The following is a 15,318-nucleotide window of genomic DNA, read 5'->3' on the forward strand; positions in this document are numbered from 1 at the left end:
TGTAGCCATTTGGGGAATCAACCTACAAATACAAGATTCTCTCACTCTCTCTCTCTCTCTTTCTGCCTTTCAAATAAATAATTAAAACTTTTAAATATTTATATCCTTGCAGTGTTTTAAATATGCTTTCTTTTTTTAAAAAAGATTTATTTATTTATTTGAAAGTCAGAGTTACACAGAGAGAGGAGAGGCAGAGAGAGAGAGATAGAGAGAGAGAGAGGTCTTCCATCCGATGGTTCACTCCCTAGTTGGCTGCAATGGCTGGAACTGTGTTGATTTGAAGCCAGGAGCCAGGAGCTTCTTTGGGTCTCCCACATGGGTACAGGGGTCCAAGGACTTGGGCCATCTTCTACTGCTTTCCCAGGCCACAGCAGAGAGCTGGATCGGAAGTGGAGCAGCCGGGTCTTGAACCGGCGCCCACATAGAATGCTGGTGCTTCAGGCCAGGGCATTAACCCGTGGTGCCACAGTGCTGGCCCCTAAATATGCTTTCTTGGGGGGAAAATTGGGTCATATTTGCAAGTCTCCAGCAGCTTTTCCAATTCTTTACTGTTCTTTATGTATAAGCAAAAGTATTTCTGTGATCATATTTGCAAAGTCTTGGTTCACTCATGTAATTTTCCTGGCCTCTTTACATGAGTTCACTTGAAGTGTCTAGATTTGTTCTTATTTCTTGTTTTTAATTTTTTTCTTAATCACTTTGAAGATAATTTTCCTCAATAAAGAAGGCAGAAAAAATGTGGAGTTCATTAGTTTTAGTTTCTCTCTTAAATCTATTAACAATGTCTACCTATAATCATTCATTTGTTACCCTTCAAATAATACTTATTGTTCAAATCCCAGCTCAGTTACTCCCTATGGAACATTATCTGATTGATGTAATCACAAACATAAACACTCCATCTTTTTATTTTATTTCTGTGTTTTTAAAGATATATTTATTTATTTGAAAGGCAGAATTACAGAGATGCAGAGGGAGGGAGGGAGGGAGGGAGAGAGAGAGAGAGATAGAGAGTGTCTTCTCTTTGCTGGTTCACTTCCCAAATGGCTACAGTGGCTGGAGCTGGGCTGATCTGAAGCCAGGAGCCAGGAGCTTCTTGGTCTCCTATGTGGGTGCAGGGCCTCATGGACTTGGGTCATCTTCTACTGTCTTCCCAGGCCATAGCAGAGAGCTGGATTGGAAGTGGAGCAGCTGGGACTCGAACCAGCGTCTTTACCCACTACACTACAGTACTATCCCTAAATACTGTGTCTTGACACAGCATTGTGCAATAAGCACCAAGATTCACAGATTTAATATTCATACTTTATCCATTCATAAGAAAGCTGCAGATGTCAATAATCTTAGATAGTTGTACTGGTAAAGTTAAAATCTTATGAGATTTTTAATAACTTTAGGACAATTAATTATATGAAGAAGCCCTATATGCAAGGTTGATACTTGAAAGTGGAGTGTGTAACAAGTAAGTCTACCTAGGCATTTAACACTGCCACCACCAGTTAATAGTTTCCAGTGCATTTGATTCAGAACATTTATGGAACATATGCTTGATATTTGTTGATGGTTTTATATTTTTGATATTTGGGGCCTAGTGAGTTGAATTACTCTTACTACCCTATGGGATATATATTATTATTATTTTTCTTCAATATTAATAGCCCTCAGTTTATGGCCTGTAATCACTGGGCCAGTTAATGTTATGTAGCTTTTCTGCAGATTTTTGGATGTATTCTGTGTAGACAATCATGTAATCTGTGAAGAGGAGCTATTTTATTTCTTCCCTTTTAGTCTCTGCCCACTCATTCTCCCTTCCTGCCCCCTTTCTTCTTTCCTTCTTTCTCTCTCTCTCTCTCTCTTTTTTTTTTTTTGTAAACTAAACAGTGCTTTCTTATTTTTATTTTATTTTATTTTATTTTATTTTATTTTATTTTATTTTATTGACAGGCAGAGTTAGTGAGAGAGAGAGACAGAGAGAAAGGTCTTCCTTCCATTGGTGCACCCCCCAGATGGCTGCTACGGCCAGCGCACTGCGCCGATCTGAAGCCAGGAGCCAGGCACTTCCTCCTGGTCTCCCATGTGGGTGTAGGGCCCAAGCATTTGGGCCATCCTCCACTGCCTTTCCGGGCCACAGCAGAGAGCTGGATTGAAAGAGGAGCAACCAGAACAGAATCTGGCACCACAACTGGGACTAGAGCCCTGGGTGCCAGCGCCACAGGTGGAGGATTAGCCTAGTGAGCCATGGCGCCGGCCCCTTCTTTCTCTTAAAAACTGTATCTCACTGGCCAAATGCCTCCATTATGTTAAATGGAAGTGCTGAGATAAGATCTCATCTAATGTTTTCTTTCCAATATTCAGGAACTTTTTTTAACCACCAGTTACATTAACTGTAGGGTTCTTGTAGAAGCTCTATTAGACTGAGGAAGTTAACTGATATTTTTAGCTTGTCAAGGGTTTTTGCAATGAGTAAGTATTCAATTTTGTCAAATGATTGTTTTAAATCGATCATCTTGCTGTTTTTGACTATTTGTCACATGTATCCTTTGTTCTTTTCTTTTTCTACTTCTTTTATATTATTTAGATATTTTATGATTCTTTTTTCTTTTTTCCTATATTTTCAGTGTACTACTTAGTTTTTAATTTTTAATTTTTTGGTGGTTACTTTACAGTTCAGCTTACATCTTTAACTTATCACAGGCTACCATCCCATATTGATTTATTCTCTTTTTATTTTAATTTTAATTTTAATTATTTTTAACATATCAGTATGATTTGTATGTACAAGCCAAGAACATAATGATATTCCTTTACTCCTTCTACCTTTCTTTTTTTTAGTATTTGAGATAACATTTTTTACACTTACATTACAATAAAAAGGCTTTATACTTCACCAAATAACAAGTTTAACAAGTAAAAAGCAAAAAAGACCCCAGTTTAGTTGGAAATAGACAATAGCTATAAATAATAATTCAATGTATAAATGACCATTTCACTCATATACAGTTTTTTTGTCAACTAGTCATAAATAATTTCTTTCAATGAAATAGAACCAATGACAATGTAAGATCTAAATATTTCCTGTGTGGTTACAAGATAATAACTGAGTTCATTTGGGTTTTAACCCATTTCCTCTCAACAGTTTATGCATAGGAATAATTGTATGCAGATTGCAATGCAAATAATTATGTATTACATTCTTTTGTACTCTATTAGTTACCACAGATCCAGGAAAACATATGGTATTTGTCCCTTTTGCACTGGCTTATTTTACTAAGTATAATGGTTATATATCCAGTTATATATAATGGTTATATATCCAGTTGCCATTTTGTTGCAAAAGACAGAATTTCATTCTTTTTTATATCTCGGTAATATTCCATTGTGTGTATGTACCACATTTTCTATATCCAGTCATCAATTGATGAACATTTGGGTTGATTTCCAAATCTTAGTTACTGTGAATTGAGCTGTACTAAACATAGGGTACAGAAAATTGTTTCATATGCTGATTTTATATCATTTGGATAAATTCCCAGGAGTGGGATGGCTGGTTCATACGATGGATCTATTTTAAGCTTTCTGAGATATCTCCATATTGTCTTCCACAATGGCTGTATTAGTTTGCATTCCCACCAATTGTGGATAAGAGAATCTTTTTCCCCACATCCTCACAAGCATTTACTGTGTTTTGATTTCTGTATGAGAACCATTCTAACTGGGGTGAGGTAAAACCTCATTGTGGTTTTGATTTGCATTTCCCTGACATCTAGTCATCCTGAGCATTTTTTCATGTGTCTATTTGTCATTTGCATTTCATCTTTTGAAAAATGCCTGTTCAAGTCCTTTACCTATTTCTTTACTGGTTTGTTTGTTTTGTTGTTGTTGAGTATCTTGAGCTCTTAATAGATTCTGGATATTAGTCCTTTATCAGTTTCATAGTTTGCAAATATTTTCCCCCATTCTGTTGGCTGCCTCTTCACTTTGCTGACAGTTTCCTTTGCTGTGCAGAAGCTTCTTAGCTTGATGTAATCCCATTTGTCTGTTTTTGCTTTGATTGCCTGTGTCCTGGGGTCTTTTCCAAGAAGTCTTTGTTTATGCCAATGTCTTGCAGTTTCTCCCATGTTCTCCTCTAGTAATTTGTTGGTATCAGGTCATAGATTTATATCTTTGATACATTTTGAGTTGATTTTTGTGTAGTTTAAGGTAGGGATCTTGTTTCAAACTTCTGCATGCAGAGATCCAATTTTCCCAGTACCCTTTGTTGAAGAGTCTTTCCTTTCTCCAGGGATAGATTTTACCTCCTTTGTCAAAGATTAATTGGTTTTAGATGTGTGGGTTGATTTCTGGGGATTCTGTTTTGTTCTGTTGGTCTACATGTCTATTTCTATGCCAGTACCAGCCTATTTTGACCATAACTGCCTTGTAGTATGTCTTGAAATCTAGTATTGTGATGCCTCCAACTTTGTTTTTATTGCTTAAGATCATTTTAGCTATCCATAGTCCCTTGAGGGTCCATATGAATTTTAGAAGCATTTTTTTCTAGATCTGAGAAGAATGTCATTGGTGCTTAGATTGGGATCACGTTGAATATGTAAATTGCTTTTGGTTGTATGGACTTACTGATATTAATTCTTTCAATTCATGAACATGGAAGATTTTTTCATTTTTTATGTCTTCTATTTCTTTCTTTAATGTTTCATAATTTTTATCCTAGAAATCTTTCACTCCATTGGTTAAAGTTATTCCAAGTTATTTAATTTTTTTGTAGCTATTGTGCATGGGTCTGATTTTACAAGTTCTTACTCAGCCATGAAATTTTGTGTGTATATAAAAGCTATTACTTTTTGTGTGTTAATTTTTTTTAAGATTTATTTATTTGAGAGTCAAAGTTACACAGAGAGGGGGAGAGAAGAGGAGAGAGAGAGAGAGAGAGAGAGAGAGAGAGTCTTCCATCCACATCCACTGATTTACTCCTCAAATGGCTGCAATGGTCAGAGCTTGACTGATCGGAAGCCAGGAGCCAGGGGCTTCCTTCAGGTCTTCCTATGCGGGTGCAGGGGCCCAAGGACTTGGGCCATCTTCTCCTGCTTTCCCAGGCCATAGTAGAGTGCTGGATTGGAAGTGGAATAGCTGGGTCTCAAACTGGTGCCCATATGGGATGCCAGCACTGCAGGTGGTGGCTTTACTTGCTACACCACAGCACCGGCCCCTGTGTGTTAATTTTATATCCTGCAACTTTACCAGCTATCTTATGAGTTTCAATAATCTCTTAGTAGAGTCTTGGTTATCATATATATAGTATTATGTCATCTGCAAACGGGATCATTTGATTTCCTCCTTTCCAATTTGTATCCCTTTGATTTCTTTTTGTTGCCTAATGGCTTTATCTAAACCTTACAGGACTATATTGCCCCATATTGTTTTATGTATCACTTCCTACCTAAGACTCTTTTTAACAATATACAGGAGGTCTTTATACTCTTACTACACATTTTACTTCTATACATCATATTAAACCCTTAATAAATAGCTGTTACCTTTCAAAGAGATTTAAAATATGGGAAAAATAAATTCTATATTTACTTGTATATTTACTATTTTCAGAGCTCTTTCTTCATTTCTTTGTGCAGAACCAGACCTTGTGGGGTATTATTTTCTTACCAGCTGGAAATATACCATAATTTTCCTTTTAAAATTTTTTTTAATTATTTGTGTGAGAGTTAGAGGGTAGAGGAAGACAGACAAACAGAAAGAGCTCCCGTTCATAGGTTCATTCCCCAAATGTTTGCAGTGTCTGGGACTGGGCTGAGGCCAAAGTTGGAAGCTAGGGATACAAGCCACTTGGCTGGCAGGAATTTAACTACTTATCCACTGGTGGTGAATTCTATCATCTTTTTTGAAAAAGAGTCTTTATTTTGCCTTAATTTAAAAAATATTTTTCTACATATGAAATTCTAGCTTGACTTTTCTGTTGTTTTATGATACTTTCAGGATATTGTTCCACTGTCTTCTGGCTTGCACTGTTTCTCAGAAAAAACCTTGTATCATTATCTTTGTTCTGCTGTACTTTATATGTGTGTGTGTGTGTCTGTGTGTATAACATATACATTTATATATTTTCCTTCTGGTTGCTTTTTAAAAATAATTATTTAAAAATAATTAATTTTTTTTAATTTAAGAGTCAGAGAAACAGAGAGCATTCCCATCTGCTGGTTCACCTCCAAATGCCCATAATGGCTGACATCGGCCTGGGCCAAAGTCAGGAGTAAGGAACTTGTGGGGAGCAACTCGGACTAGACTGTTACTGGAATTAAGACTTATTCTATGCATCTGCTCTCCCACAATATGGCGCTGAGAAGGGAGTAACAGCTTCTACACAGCTGGCTCCAGTTCAACCAATAAACTGTAGGACCTGCTCCTGATTGGAGGAGAGCAGCGTACTCGGCGTGTGGGCAGCCGAGTTGGGATTGGTGGAAGAGGACTATAAAGGAGGAGAGAGACAACATGCATCAGGAACATCTGAGGAACATCTAAAGGGAACACCTGTGCAGCCCCCGAGAGAGCCGGCCGGTGGTGTGCCGCTCCCCCACGGAAGTGGGGAAAGTGGCCAGGGGGAACCGCCCTTCCACGGAGGTGGAAGGGTCGGTAGCCAACCCGGGAAGAACCAGCAGCAAACCCGGGGAGGGCCGAGCAGACAAAAGAACAGCGCAGGGTCCTGTGTCGTTCCTCCACGAAGAGGGGGAGCGACAGAACTCAATCCAGGTTTCCCCTGTGCATGGCAGAACCCAGTCACTTGAACCATCACTGCTACTATCCCAGGCTCCACCACAGTCAGAGCCAGGTATTGAATCCAGATACCCCAGTATGGAATGCAAGTATCTTAATTGCTAGGCCAAACACCATCTGCTCTAGCTGCTTTAAGATTTTTTTGTTAATTATTTTAAGTAATTCTTTTTATTTACTTTTTTCCTCAAATATTTATTTATTTATTTATTTGACAATTGGAGTTAGAGAGAAAGAGAGATTGAGAGATCTTTCATCTGCTGATTCACTCCCCAGGCCAGGGCTGGGTCAGGCTAAAGCCAGGGGCTAGGAGTTTTATCCAGGTCTCCTACGTGGGTATCAGGAGATTATGATGCATGTTAACATAGTTTTCTTCACTTTTCTTGTTCTTTGAACTTCTTGGATCTATAGATTTATCATTTTTATCAAATTTGGAAAAACTTGGACCATTAATTTTTTTTCAATTTTTTCCAGGCCCCTCTCTCCTGTCCATTAGCAAGTCTAATATTTTGTATACTATGTTATTTTTGTTTAGTCCATGACTCATTGATGTTATTTATTTTCAATCTGTTTTTCTGTGTGTTTCATTCTGTATCATTTCTATTGCTTTGTCTTTACTAATCCTTTCTTCTGCATTGTCTTATGTGCTAATAATCACATCCAATGCACTTTTCATTCCAGCTCCTCTTTTCTCACTCTATGAATTTAATATTGTAGAGTATCTTGTAGAGTAGATATTTAGCACATTAAAACACCCACATACCATATCAGAAAACATGGGTTCGATTCCTGGCTCCAACTCCTAACCCCACTTCCTGCCAGTGCAGGTCCTAGAAGGCAGTGATGATGGCTCGAATAGTTGGGTTCCTGCCACTCATGTGTGAGGCCTAGCTTGCATTCTAAGTGCCCAGGTTCAGCCTTGAACCAGCCCCAGCCATTGCAGGCATTTAGGGAATGAACCAGCAGATAGGAGCATTATCTCTTTCTCTCCCTGCTCTCCCCTCTCCAAACCTGGCTCTCTACCTATCGAATAATAAATTTTAACAATAGTAAGCATGTATGTTTCGTAGTATACTAATTTTTTTTCTGTCTTCATGAATATATTGAGTACAACATGGCTTATTATTTATTTATTTATTTTTTGACAGGCAGAGTGGACAGTGAGAGAGAGAGACAGAGAGAAAGATCTTCCTTTTGCCGTTGGTTCACCCTCCAATGGCCGCCGCCGCTGGTGCGCTGCGTCCGGCGCCCGCGCTGATCCGAAGCCAGGAGCCAGGTACTTATCCTGGTCTCCCATGGGGTGCAGGGCCCAAGCACTTGGGCCATCCTCCACTGCACTCCCTGGCCACAGCAGAGAGCTGGCCTGGAAGAGGGGCAACCGGGACAGAATCCGGCGCCCTGACCGGGACTAGAACCCGGTGTGCCAGCACCGCAAGGCGGAGGATTAGCCTAGTGAGCCCCGGCGCTGGCCACAACATGGCTTTTTAATATCCTTTATTTATTAAACCCATAATCTTTATCATATCTTGCTCTGTTTCTATTGATTGATTTTTTTGCAATGCAGATCATTTCACTTTTTTGCATACATGATAATTGCTTATTATATGCCAGACATTGTGAAACTACTTTGCTAGGTGCTGAGTTTTTTTGAGTACATTTTGTAAAAAAAGATTTATTTATTTATTTCAATGTCTAAGTTACAGAGAGAGAGGGAGAGACAGCTGGCCCCAATGTCTGGGGCTGGACTGAGCCAGTCAGGAGCCAGGAGCTTCATCCAGGTCTCCCATATGGGAGGGACAAGCACTTGGGCCATCTTCCATTGCTTTTCACAGGGCATTATCAGGGAGCTGGATCGGAAGTAGAGCAGCTGATACTCGAAGTGGCATGGGATGCTGGCATTATAGGTGCCACTATGCCACAAGGCTGGCCCCTTGAATACTTTTATATTAATTTTCTATTTAAATATTTTTAGCTTTATCTTAGCACAGTTTCTTGGGGATAGTTTGATTCTCTTGAAGCTTTCTTTATGCTTTCTTGTGTAGGATCAAAACAACCTTTAGTTCACAGCTGATTATTTTTTTCTTTTTAAAAAAGATTTATTTAATTTTATTTGAAAGGCAGAGTTACAGAGAGGCAAAGGCAGAGGGAAAGGGAGAGAGATCTTCTATCCACTGGTCCACTCCCCAAATGGCCACAATGGTTGGAGCTGAGTCTATTTGAAGCCAGGAGCCAGGAGCTTCTTCGGGGTCTCCCACACGGGTGCAGGGGCCTAAGGACTTGGGCCATCATCTGCTGCTTTCCCAGGCCATAGCAGAAAGCTGGATCAGAAGTGGAGCAGCCGGACTCAAACTGGTGCCCATATGAGATGCTGGCACTGCAGGCAGCAGCTTATCCCACTATGCCATATCTCCGGCCCCCACGGCTGATTTTTCTGCACAATACTTTGGATATTCTACCTGTGATTGTATTGTAAAGTTTTCCACTTTGATTGTGGTCACCTGAACTGTTTTGGCTCTGTGTGATCTTCAGGGATTATTCCACTTGTTTTTCAGTGGTTCTTTTTCTGACCAGGTGGTTTCTTCATATGAAAGTGCTGATCAGTACTTAGTTGGAGGCTTAAAAGAAAAACCCTGGAAATCTCTGCAGTTCTCTTTTAGCACCCTCTTCTCTCAGTGTCATCTCTTCTCCATGCCAGTTTCCTCTCTATCACTCTGCTAATAAATTCAGCAGCATTGATCTCCATCGATTCTTAGTCTGTTTCTTTAATGTTGATTTTTCTTAAAATACCATGATTTTCATTTTCAAATTTTTATTAATGTTACAGCTATCTAAAGAGCATTCATTTTGGATATGATGGCATCAATTCAATTGTTCCTATAAATAAAAGTGGTTTGATAGTGGTTTTAATTTTTATGTTTGATAAATATATTTTTCTAGGCTGGTGCTGTGGCTCACTAGGCTAATCCTCTGCCTTGTGGCGCCGGCACACCGGGTTCTAGTCCCGGTCAGGGCGCCGGATTCTGTCCCGGTTGCCCCTTTTCCAGGCCAGCTCTCTGCTGTGGCCAGGGAGTGCAGTGGAGGATGGCCCAAGTGCTTGGGCCCTGCACCCCATGGGAGACCAGGAGAAGCACCTGGCTCCTGCCTTCGGATTAGCGCGGTGCGCTGGCCGCAGCACACCGGCCGTAGCGGCCATTGGAGGGTGAACCAATGGAAAAGTAAGACCTTTCTCTCTGTCTCTCTCTCTCACTGTCCACTCTGCCTGTCAAAAAAAAAAAAGAATACCCTAGAGATTTTTTTTCAGCACTCTCCACTTATAATTCATCCTATCTCTCATGCATATATGGGGCATTTCCATATTATATCCTTTCAAATTATTTCAGATTGATTTTATTTTGGTACATAGTATATCAAAAATATGTGTGATGTCATTATTCACATCTGCTGACATTTTTATTATTTGGATTTTTAATTTCAGCCAGAGATAATATGATATGTGATGCTGATGTTTACATTTTCTATAAATGCTCTGCTATAATGTTATCACATTTTCTTATGATTCCTGTCAAATGAAAAAAATTCCATTATTATGCTCATAAAATTTTTGGACAATACTCTGAAAGCTAAATATTGCCTTGGTAAAAAAATGAAACATATATTAACAACTTAGTCTCATTTTATTTACTTTCTAGTCTGCAGTGTCATTTTTTCCAAATTCAGATTACAGTTTTTCAGTACTTACCCTGTCATTGACAAATGTTTGTAATTTGTCATATATAATTAGAAAATCTTATGAATACTATTAATCTTGTTTTTTACATCCTTACATTCTCATTCTTTAATTTATATTTTCAATCTCTAGAGAGTTTGCAATATTATTTTTTTAGCAAAATAAAGTAACCCAAATACATTGCATTGTTTTGATTATTCGTTTTACTATTTCCAGAATTTTGCATGTAATATTCTTGAAAATATCCTACTTTTGTGGTCATTGGAAAGTTAACTATCACTACTAAATCACTATGTTATGTAGCTGTTCTATTTAATTTTGGGTAGGTGACTGCTGATTTTTTTGATTATTGGAAAAAAAACCCTTTTGTGATGAAAAAATTCAATACTTTTCCCTGTCTTCTTTTGTGTAGTATCAAAGGTGCAGAATCTGGGACAAGTTGCACGAAGAACATATCAATGCGGGGCGTACAGTTCAGGTAAGGCTATTATAGTGTTTCTGGTAAATTAACATGAAAAAGACAGCCTTTAGAAAATTTTGCTACAAAAATATCTTCACAGCTGAATACTTTTATATATATTTCTTACTCTTTCCTTAAGGTTGCATTTTTAGCAGGAATTGTTGAAACAAAATTATGGGTATATTTTAAAGTTTTGTTTCACATATAAAATTTTCCTTGAGAAATAATACTACTTACATTCTCACAATTAATGCATTTTCCAATAACCTTACTAATAGTAGTATTACCCACTTCTCATATTTTTGCTAACTAGTAGTTAAAATAATACTATTTTGTTGCTTCAGTCTGGATTTTTAAACATTATTTTGAAGGGTGAGAGTTTTTCCACACTTAACTTGGGCAGTAATATTGCTTTTGTTAGTTATCTGTTCCTGTTCCTTGTATATATTGTGTTGATATCTTATCTCCTTAAAGTTTGAAAGATACTGGTCTTCTGTCCATAATATGCATTATAAACATTCTTGGTTAGTTATTTGCTTTCTTAGGAAGAATAAATTTGGGGGTAGGGATTGTGGCAGTTAAGCTGCCATTTGGGGCACCTACATCCTACATCCTAGTGCTTAGGAAATAGCTCCACCTCCACTTCTAACCCAGCTTCCTGCTAATGTGCACCTTGAGAAAGAAGCAGATGAAGGCTCAAATATATATATATATATATATATATATATATATGTGTGTGTGTGTGTGTGTGTGTATATTATACACACACATATATAGGTATATGTATATATTTATATAATATAAATATTAAATATATTGCATAAGCATATATGTCAGTATGATATAGTTGTCACATTTAATAAACCACACCCAGCTTCCCTGTTATTCCTGTTATTAACATCTCATATTAATATGATATATTTGTCACAATTAGAATGGTTATCCCATGTTAAAGGAAAATAAAGGCTTTTTTTTTTTTTAGACACAGAAGGTATCTTTATTTATGAAGAAAGAGATGTGGGGTATAAGGGAGTTCTATACTACTCCACAATTTTTGTTTTGTAAATTTAAAACTATTCTGAAATTAAAAGTTTGTTTTAAAAAAACTTTTTTCAGGGCTGGTATTATGGTGTAGAGGGTTAAGCTGCTGATCATGATGCTGGCATCCCATATTGGGGTGCCAGTTCTGAGTCCTGGCTGCTCCGCTTCTGACCCAGTTCCGGCTCACATGCCTGGGAAAGTAGTAGAGGATGGCCCAAGCATTTGAGACCCTGCCCCACCATGGGGGACCCAGATGCAGGCCTCGATACCTGGCCGTGGTCTGGCCCAGCTCCGGCCTTTGGCCATTTGGGGAGTGAACCAGCAGATGAAAAATCTCTTTCTCTCTCTGTCTCTCACTCTCTGTGTCACTGTACCTTTCAAATAAATAAAATAAATCTTTGGGGGTGGAGAGAGAATTCTTTTTCAATATTGAAGGCTTTCTACTTGTGTAGAAACCCTAACCCTGTGTGTGTGTGTGTGTGTGTGTGTGTGTTGCTCTTAAAAAGCTGGTACCTTTTGATTAGGGTAGGACCCATTTTTTTTTTTTTTAAGATTTATTTGAAAGGCAGAGATTATAGAGAGAGGGAGAGACACAGAGAGAAAGAGGTATCTTCCATCTGCTGTTTACTCACCAAATGGCTGCAGTGGCCAGAGCTGGGCCAGTCCAAAGCCAGGAGACAGGAGCTTTAGGTATACTATATATGGGTGCAGGGGCCCAAGGACTTGCATCATTTTCCACTACTTTTCACAGGTGTGTTAGCAGGGAGCTGGATCAGAAATGGAACTGCCGGGTTTTTAACCTGCCTGCTTTGTGACAACTTTGGCCTTTTTTTTTTTTTCTCTTCAAGAGCTTTTATGATCTGTTCATCCCTGGTATTCTAAAATTTGACAGTAATATGCATTGTGTCAGACTCTCTCAATCTAAAAATTCATATGTGATTCTGGGAAATTTTCTTAAACTTTTCTTTGATTATTTATTCTTTTTTTTTTTTTTTTTTTTTTTTTGACAGAGTGGATAGTGAGAGAGAGCGACAGAGAAAGGTCTTCCTTTTGCCGTTGGTTCACCCTCCAATGGCCGCCACGGCTGGCGCACTGCGCTGATCCGAAGGCAGGAGCCAGGTGCTTCTCCTGGTCTCCCATGGGGTGCAGGGCCCAAGGACTTGGGCCATCCTCCACTGCCTTCCCAGGCCACATCAGAGAGCTGACCTGGAAGAGAGGCAACCGGGAAAGAATCTGGTGCCCCGACCAGGACTAGAACCCGGTGTGCCAGCGCCGCTAGGTGGAGGATTAGCCTATTGAGCCATGGCACCGGCCTGATTACTTATTCTTTTGCATCTTCTCTCACAGCCCATATCCGTTTGTCCCATTTATTTTCATATTTCTTTGGCTGCTTTCACACGATCATGGCAGCATTGAATAGTTGACAGAAATTAGACTGCAAAATCTAAGCTATTTACTATCCAGGCATTTGTTGAAGCAGTTTAACTAAATCCCTGTTTTACTATATGTTGGAACCCTTACTTTGCTTGTCTAATTTTCTATTTTCTGAGATTTTTAAAGCTTTATCTTCAACTCTTTCTACTGAATTATTTATTTCTATTATTGTGATATTTAATTCACAATTAAAGGAGCTTTTTCTTGTTCACATTTCCTTTTTTTCATGGCATGTTGTCTATGCATGTAATAGCTTCTGTTTTTCTCAGACACTAAAAAGCTGATTGCACGTCTTCTGTTAGGCTTCACTTAAATGTGCTTTCGCAAGCTGGCACTTCCTTTGGGGAAATCTCCAAACGTCAGTATCTGGGGTTATTCTGACTTATTTCTCTAAAGAAGAATCCTTGTTCTCCCCGTACTGCAGAGTATGGAGGCAGATTTAAGTGAAGGTTCAGTATAGACTTTCATACAAATTCCTGGTTGTAGCCCTGTGCCTGGTGTTTCTGAATCTGGAGTCAGTTTTTGCAAAGAATTCATGTGTGGTCCCCTTGAATTTCAAAAAGGATTATATCAAATATAGTGAATAGGTTGGGACAAAATAAAATGAATGCAAAGGATCATTAGGAAAGATTACAGAGCTCCAGAAAATAGATATTAGTGACTAAGAGATATCTAAGACGGACAAAAGCAGATTGGTTTAAAATTTAGATGGAAATTTGACTTATTTCTCTGAATATGTAATTTGGTACTTGCTAACCAGATTATAGGCCTAAAGAGTAGGGACTATGTCTCTACTATTTGTGTTTTCTACAACATCTGGTGTCCAGCAAGCTTCAGTGTTTATTGAATGGTACTGAGCATGTTAATGTTTTTTTTTTTTAAAGGTTTAAAAGCAAGATTTATAAGACCTCCAGCCACAATGGCGTGGAGTGGGAGGGGTCAGCATGTTCATGTTAATGAGATTATTATGACTTGGATTTCTTACTATCTTCGCTATATAATGTGTCACTGAAAATCATGATGTACTTGAGACTTTGGCAATTATTAAAGTATCTATTTACTGATTAAAAAACACGAATTTATATTATTGATCTCCAACTAGCACAAAAAATTAACATGTGACATTAAAATAGTGAGATCAAAACTGATAGATATAGGTATTTAATTAGTTTTATTAGTGTCCCCTCTGGATTTTGTATGTAGGCTTATTCTTTGATAATATGTATGCTATTTTTTATAGTTATGAACAATTTCTATAAGTTTTCTCAATTTATTGTTATTAGATTCATGTAGTAAGAACTCTCTTCACTTTCATTATGGTATCTTTTGATAAAAATGAGTTCTTAATTTAAATGTAATCTAATTTCTTAACCTTTTCTTTTATGGCTATCTTATTCAAGGCACCTTGATCCTAACATCAAGAAGGATATTTTCCTATATTTCTATTGAATATTTTAAATGTTCTGCTTTAAATATTCAAGTCTTTAATTAAAAATCTGGAATTGATGGTATGTTGTAGGCATAAATAAAATTTCATTTTATTCTACTTGAAAAGCTATTCGTTTCATTGTTAACTGAGTTCTGTGGTGCTATTTTTGAAACATATTACAATCCTTTGTATGTATGGGTCTGTCTCTGATCTTTCTGTGTCCTATTCCAATTATCAGTCTGTTTCTGCACTGAGCTCCACACTACCTTCATTTTGACAGCTTTAAGTTAAAGTTTGATATCTGATAGTATAGTACTGTTTTGGTTATAATTGGCTCTTTAGTCTTCCATATAATTTGGTATAGACTTTTCAAAGTCTATACATAATTTTGGGGGGTATTTGGGAACCATATTGGGTTTATAGATCTATTTAGAGAAAATAAAAATC

At 38.0% G+C, this 15,318-nt stretch overlaps 1 protein-coding gene across 2 annotated transcripts in view; it reads left to right on the forward strand.

The window, feature by feature from the left end:
• The window catches only part of STX17 (syntaxin 17), a 96,545-nt gene that overhangs the window by 19,335 nt on the left and 61,892 nt on the right, over positions 1-15,318 (forward strand). For both annotated transcript variants that reach the window (XR_007923542.2, XM_002707946.5), the window contains exon 3: positions 10,920-10,985. Coding sequence is in view for 1 of the 2 variants with exons in the window: in XM_002707946.5 (XP_002707992.3) it covers positions 10,920-10,985 (66 nt within the window). In the remaining variant the exon portion in view is untranslated. The remainder of the gene's footprint in view (positions 1-10,919; positions 10,986-15,318) is intronic.

The sequence above is a fragment of the Oryctolagus cuniculus genome, chromosome 1 (genome assembly GCF_964237555.1).
Source record: "Oryctolagus cuniculus chromosome 1, mOryCun1.1, whole genome shotgun sequence".
Classification (NCBI taxonomy): Eukaryota; Metazoa; Chordata; class Mammalia; order Lagomorpha; family Leporidae; genus Oryctolagus; species Oryctolagus cuniculus.